The 7,543-nt window shown below is 38.3% G+C and overlaps 1 protein-coding gene across 1 annotated transcript in view; it reads left to right on the top strand.

The window, feature by feature from the left end:
- The first annotated feature begins 4,675 nt into the window (after window positions 1-4,675).
- The window catches only part of LOC138032782 (uncharacterized), an 11,079-nt gene continuing 8,211 nt past the window's right edge, over window positions 4,676-7,543 (top strand). The window contains exons 1-4 of the mRNA XM_068880512.1: window positions 4,676-4,787; window positions 5,018-5,143; window positions 6,197-6,546; window positions 7,462-7,543. The exon at window positions 7,462-7,543 is cut by the window's right edge and continues 62 nt beyond it. Of these exons, the coding sequence (XP_068736613.1) occupies window positions 5,047-5,143; window positions 6,197-6,546; window positions 7,462-7,543 (529 nt within the window). The 5' untranslated portion in view covers window positions 4,676-4,787; window positions 5,018-5,046. The remainder of the gene's footprint in view (window positions 4,788-5,017; window positions 5,144-6,196; window positions 6,547-7,461) is intronic.

Here is a 7,543-nt window from a genome sequence, read left to right as displayed (position 1 = left end):
TTCCAAACAGCTCTTCAAAATTGTCTAGAAAAGGGACGATAATTATTTACTTGCCACACCTTCTAAGTCAATGTTTGACCAAGCAAATATAATTTGGTTTTTTTATTCAAGTAAACTGTCTTGCTTTCATTAATACAGCTGTATTCTAGTCTTTCTCTTGCTGAGCATGGGTTTGGATATTAACTTCTGAGAATGCTCCTACTTGTAATAGTCTTAATAATGAATATACGGTACTTACAACAATAACATTAGAGAGATATTTGAGTTAGTGTATATTGTGTTTTGTGGTAACACATACCATAGTACTGTTGTGGTTGTTGTTGTTGTTGAAAATGAAACAGATAGAGTCATTGTGGGCCCAGATAGAGCCATTGTGGGTCTATCATTGGGTAGTGAAACTGGATCAGTTGTGCATACTAAAATGTTAGCGTTTGAAGCAGAATGCTTCTAGTCTTGCTGGATGTATGCAGATTACATTCCTCTCTCAGTATCTTTACACACAGTGCAAAATTTAGGCTGGATTTTTGCTGGTGCAATGCATGCAAAAGTGAAATGAGTATTTTCCAAACACATGCAGGTGAATGTTTTCTATGTTTCATTATCATGATTCTCATGTCTCCCCACCCTCATCCCAGCAAGGCCCTACAAGGTGATCGACGAAGCTGGAGAAAGAAATTACAGTTACCAGCCAGCTGCAGGAAAAATGCTGAGCAAATATTTTCAATGATGGACCATTACCAAACTCCAAGTAAAAGGGAAACATCAAGTAGCATTGGAGTCAAATTTATACTTAGTTTCAAAACTTTGTTGCGATCCTCTCTTAAAATTAAGACTTATTTTCTTTATTTTATTGCCTCGCTCTTGTAAAAGTAACTAGTGTTGTAAAATATGAGAATGAAGGACAGGGAAGTGACTTATCCAAGTTGCCGAATGAGTGGGATACGGGCATGAAAAGTACTTAAGCTTATTTCTCACTTTCAAACAGGCCTTCCGATAGGGTGCTATTAAAAAATGCAAATTATGCGATTTTTTCAGGACACATTGTGCGATTAGAAAGGCCAATTATGCGATAAATAATGTAAATTATGCGATTTTTTTCTCAGCAATTTTAAGCTTGTTTTATACGGTTTCAGGTTGAGAAAATCACTTTTTTGCTGTCCTAAAGACATTTTGAACACAAAGGAACAGTAATTATGTAGCTCGATCGACATTAGGACGTTGGCATAAATAAAAGTTTAAAAGTTGAAAGGACACAGCTAACATGCCAAATGAATGATCAAGGTGCTCGTCAACCACGAACTTCCGAAGATGGTCAATCACAATAGGGCCATACCCCCATTTATACGAGAGAAAATAAGCCGCGGCTTTCTCTGGTCGCGGCTTACAGAAGACTCGAATGTTCACCCGATATAAATGGTACAAAACCAACGTTCACGTCTTTTTCAAGCCCCGCCTCATATTGACCGGGGATTATATATTCGTATAAATAGTACCTTTTGCGTATTTTGTACACCGTGGCCAGAGTAAGCCGCGGCTTATTTTCTCTCGTATAAAAGGTCCTAATATTGCACGGCGAGAAAAACATCAGTCCATCGTCCACGTGGATCATGGAGCGTACCTGTGAGGTACTTTCTTGCTCGATTGTGAGCTGTCAGATCGGAAGGAATGTGGGAACTTCCTTCTTCGTCGAAGAAAAAGCGAGCGTTTTCACAACAAACTTATCCATGAGTAAGTTTTTATCAGTTTTAAACGAAAGAAACTACATTTTGCCGAAAAACGTACAACTTCGCTTATTTTTCACAAATCTCTTCCATAAGAGAACGCAACTGTGTCATTTCAGCTGTGTGTATATAAGGTCGTGTTTGTGTTGCACCAATAGAAGGAGAATCGTAACATGTATCCGACATGAAAAATATAGCCTTTAACTTCGAGTGTTTACGAAATCGAAGGTGACAAAGGTTTTTTAGCCTTTTTCCAAGATAAATCATCTTGAGAATGGCGTATTTATGCAGAAAGTTCTAAGAAACGTCTTGATTTATGTTTCAATTTATGAATTTTGTGCGTCCTTTTGTGAATTATGCGATTTATCGTGAATTGTGCGATCGGATGCGATTTGAGGACGATTGTGCGAAATCGCACCATCGCGTAATATCAGAAGGCCTGTTCAAATGATTCCAATGAAACAAACAGACGATTTCCTCGTTCATCTTCGCAGAAGGAGTTATAATTCTGCCCTTGCAAAGATGTTTACCCCGCGTTTTCCTTCTCAGTGCACAGTTTTCTCCCCAGAAGTTTACCAACGCAGAGACCATCACGACTAATAACATTAAGAACTTAGTCCTTTTGCTCTAGCGCTCGAATGCAAGGTAAAATTCTCCTGGTTTGAACTATAGTTTTTCGGTTTGAAAAGACACACGGAAGATTAGTCTTTCAGGAAGCTCTCTTCAAAATTTAAACCTTATCAAGGTAGTGTTGTCCTTATCATCGCAAAATTGAAAACAAACAGAGAATTTAAATTGCCGCCATTTTGCCGCGCTTTTGTTTCTATGGCACATTTGATTGGTACCAGTCCCTCGCGCGTTGAAACGATTCGCGCGTGGCTCAAGCCTGCGCACTCATTTTGCCGCGGTGTCGCGCCCATTCTATAATTCCCTTGCGCATGGGTGATTTTCGCGCCATATGACGTAACCTCGACCAATCAGAAATGGAATAATCTCTATATACGCCTGGTAATTATACTAATTATCATAGAAAAATTTTTGTATGGTCTTGGCTCTTTTCCTATAATACAGACAAAACACAACCCTCGGATATGCAACTAATACAGTAGACGTCAACGAGGCCGCGAGGCAATTGGCAAGCGAGGAAAAAAAAACACGCACTTTTATAAAGATACTATTACAACAGAATTCACTGAGAATGCGAAGCATTAAGAGCAGTCTCGTTCCCGGAGTTATCGTTTCCTCCCTCCTCTGGTCAAGTCCAAAGAAAGGCCATATTTGACTGGTTGTTGAAAAACCGTTTTTCTTTCCTCCCATTTTCAAATTCTAAACTCAAAATTGCGTTTTCTTGTGGATTTTTATATATACGAGTTTGAAGATGATCCAGAAATAAATCTTTTTACAACTTACCAGTTCCGTAATGTTTTTGTTTTTGTTTTGGATTTCCGAATTGTCACTTGCGTCTTCTTGCTTCTCCACAAGTTAAACGTTTCAAGTGTATGAGATGTGTTTATTCTCATGTGTACTGTCCAGCGAGTGAAAAGTAAGCGCTTTCATGGCAAGGTGAACTCCAGATCTGGCCGCCTCCCCCGACGCACGCGCAGTGATTCAATCGGAACTAGAGTTTTCTAGTTCCGGTTTTGGATTATTCCAGAGCCTCCCGCGCCCTTTCCCCTGGACAAGGGTAATAGAGGCTCTGGGAACGAGATTGTATCAAGAGGTTTTACACTGAACGAAAAGAAATAGCTTAGCTGTACTTTCTTAATGAACTTGTTTTTTATAGAGACAATCGAGTCAGCCATTCACTCACGTTGTGGAGCAAATTCGTAAGCAAAGATAAGGAGTAAAAGAGTCCCTCTTGGTGTATAAACCAGTTTTCTTGAAGGCAGATGTAAAGTAGATGGCGTTACTGCGTTTGATACGAACATCCAAAAACGTTGGCAGTGAAAAAACTGTCTCCACTGACTGCAATATAATAATAATAATAAAAATAAAAATAATAATAATAATAACTAATAATAATAATGATAATAATAATCATGATAATCATGATAATAATGATAATAATCATGATAATAATATTATTATTATTATTATTATTATTATTATTATTATTATTAAGCTATGATTGTAAATTCTACTCTCAGCAAGTTATCAGTGCTTCTCTTTTATCTTTTAGCTTTTTTAATTGATGCAGATCGTTTAACCGTCGACTCTGAGGACGGTATGTCGCTACATACGAAACGTCTAGTTTTGAAAATACAGTATGTTTTATAATGCGAAGTTTGTTCACTGTGTTTATTTCCGACTTGTGCGTTTTATTTCTACTGAAGTTGAAATGGCCGAAAAACAAAAATATTTATGAAGTTACAATTTCTTCGCTCTTTAGCTCTGATTGGCTGAGAAGGCACCGTAGCCCTATGCTCAGTGATTATCCAATCATCAAGCGTAAAGAATAATTTCGCTATTGATTTCGACATTTAATTGAAATCGCGCTTTTAGCTAGGAATACTTGTGAACTATTGTTTACTGAAAGTTCGTAACCCTTTTTTTGTAGCAAATCGTAGATTATTTTCATCGCAGCTTTGCTAAGCAGCAAAGCAAACAGCTCAAAACATTCTTGCTGACCTTTTTCACGATTTTGCGATCTATGACGCAATACAAAGGTCAGAAGTTTAATGCTTTTAAAGTTGTTTGTGTATTAAGATTTACATTGCCCCCCGCTGTCAAAAAGCAATTTGCCATTAGTTGTCAATTTATTCTTGATAATTTAGAAAGAAACATATGGGGTCTGATTTACAAACTTTTTTCACCCTGATCGATTGTTACAGCACAATAGATCTGCTTTTCATTGTTAGTAAAAATACAAACAAGTCTTTTCCTCTGTCCTTAAAGGTTTCTTTATTCATTAATTAAGCAATCAATTGACCTCATTCAAGCAAAGTAAACTGTAACTTAAAGTAAAAAAAAAGTTGTTAGTAAGTATCTCAGTTTCGTTGTAAGCTCCTACGAAAGAAGAAACTCTTATCGAAGGCACATTGCGGAACTTTGGAAAGGCGTGGCAGGGTAAGTTGAAAGTTCTTTCGAACATCACATAGGTTTCAAGTAAACTTGATTTTCTAAATTGTAATTGAAATATTGCTTCATTATTAATTAAGTTATTTTTCATGAGAATGAAAGGTTTTAACCGGATTTTGAGATTAAAATAGGTTCATTCGCAACACCCTCCGTCACGGTGTAATGACCAGTTATTCCTTTCTAAAAAGGCTGTCTTTTTTTTGTTGCTGTATTTTTAGTACACATTGCTTTGTTTTGTTGAGAAGCCATGACTCGTTTTTCGAGACAACAGAGTTATGTGAGTCTAACCGCTTTGGAAATGATCCTTCTCAGTGGGGTGTTGTCTTTCTTAGACAGCGGTCAAGGTAAGAGCTACGAATTTTTACGAATTTTATCTTTTTGTTGTGAATATGTTCAAATGCGCTAACCAGACTGGCCGTGCAATTGTAAGAAGCAAGACCAGTCCCTCACTTTGGGCAGTTCGTTAAAGTGCCACTTGATCAAAGAGTCAAATTGCGCCAGATAACTCCTATAGTGACAAGATTTGAAGCATTATTTTTGCATGGGAACTAGTGCAAATACGTTTAATCTTGGACTTCTCTTTTTCATTTATTCTTCGAAAAGAAATCACCCGCGTAATGAGATGTTGGCGGGGTGCAAAGAATATTTAATTGTTTTCATGAAATATTTAGCGACAGTCATTTCTAGCATATTTTTATGAAAAGGATTCTGACATATTTGAGCAGAAGGTGATAAGTAAAAGTCTTTTAAAGTGCCCCTGTGATCAAAAAAACCACCTCCTTTTTTCCTTCAGATTTTGAAAGTGTGTTTGCTTAACACCTGACTGGCAAAATTTTGAGCTTTGATTTTTATCCAAAGGGCGTTTACTTTGAGTGTATGTTTTGGATTTCTAGGTCCGCCATTACTCACGTTCAAAACTGACCGATTGGACCTCAGACGGTTGGATCCAGGGAAAAGTGACGTCAGAGGCTCACTAGCTTAAAATTTCAGCGTGTGACCGCAGCTTATTATATATGCAAAGCGTGAGTTTAAAAGTCTGAAAGCCCAAAACCCCCGTGCTGCATATTAATTCTGCGGCGTACACACGTATTGCATTCTTAAACTAGTGAGCATTTGACGTCATTTTCTCCTCGATCCAGCTCTCTCAAGAACATAATGTTAGTAATGGCGGACCATTAAATAGGAAAATTACAGTTAAAATAAAGAGGTGTCTTTTTGAAATCAAGGCTTAAAACGTGGGTCACTTAGTGTTTTGTGAACATAGTTTTGAAATCCAAAGATCATTTCTCTCACACCGACCTCCTCCCCGGTGAAACTTTACACTCATTACGTTTGTGGTTGGCGACCAAAACCTACTGCTACAAGCACCGTGCTAACAATGGAACCCTCTTCTTCAGGAAACCCCACCATTGAGCTCAACCCCAACCTCTTCATTGTGACAAGGCTAGGTATGACGTGGAAAGAATTCTGCTCAAAACTGGAGCATAGCTTAAAGCAGAGAGTAGGATGGAGTTTGTACGACAAAAATGGTACTGGGGTGTCGCCAGACAGAATAATTTTCATGAATGTGAAGACGAACTGCGATGACCCAAGCAAGAAAAATGAACAGACAGAAGTGTGGTTTTATGTTTCCAAATCCGGCTCGAAAGAGTTGGACGAATGGCTGACGTTGAAGGCTTATAGGGTGCTTCAAATGCTCCTGGAAAATGGAAATGCGAAACAACTCGGACCTGAGTTCGAAGGAAAGGTATTTCTCGTTTTCTTTGAATTTAGAATTAGGGTTATGAATTGGGTACGTGCTATCGTCAGGAAGAACATTGAGAATTTTCGGAGAACAAGTAGGATTCGTTCGCTTGTATCAGAAAAATTAGTAATTAATTAGTTCGTTTGTTCATTCGCTCATTCACTCACTCACTCACTCACTCACTCACTCACTCACTCACTCACTCACTCGCTCACTGGCTCGCTCATTCATTCATTGCAACCACTCAACACTTCCAAACCCATTGTACATGTATATGTTCAGATTTGACGGGTCGCCCTCGTTATTTAGCACGTCAGAACTCCCGGCATTAAAATGCTGCTAATATTTCCTGGGGAAGTCTCTTGAACACTAATTTAATTAATTTTTCGTTGGCCTTTGATCAAAGAGTTTAGTTCAGGAGTTTCTTGAAAGACTGGAATGAACAGCCCCGGGGAAAACCGCTGCCAAGATGTATAGCATCCACGTTTCGTTAAAGTTTTCGTCTCGTTCAATTTCATGCAAATGAAGATTTACTTCAGTTGTTTTTACCAAAAACGTAGAAACCAAGCTAGTTATTTGAAGCATCACCACGCAAGAATTACTTTGAACAAAAAAAGAGAAGAAGAAAAGGAAATGAAAACCAATTCATTAGACTGCTCGCAGTCCCGTTCTGAGTTTTTCTACTCAGAAGGGACTGCGAGCAATGACCGTTTTGAGCAAAAAAAAAATTTATATCAGCGGCTTTGCACTAGTGTTGTTCGTGGCTTGAAGACGTTTTGCCTGCATCAGTTGACCTGAATCCCCAAATAGTGTCAATAAACTGTCATTCTATCAATGAAATAATTTGGCCACTCTTCGACACGAGCCTTGTTTTGGACTGAACCGGCTTAATCTCATTTCTTTAATTCACATTAACAGGTCATCCATGTCGATTTGGCCGGTGAAAGTTCATCAAAACACAAGTCTTTGTTCGACTCTGGAAAACTGTCGACCCTTGCCA

The sequence above is a fragment of the Montipora capricornis genome, chromosome 2, assembly GCF_036669925.1.
Source record: "Montipora capricornis isolate CH-2021 chromosome 2, ASM3666992v2, whole genome shotgun sequence".
NCBI classification, from domain to species: Eukaryota; Metazoa; Cnidaria; class Anthozoa; order Scleractinia; family Acroporidae; genus Montipora; species Montipora capricornis.
The sequence above is the reverse complement of the archived record's forward strand: the minus strand, read 5'-3'. Positions and strand labels throughout refer to the sequence as shown.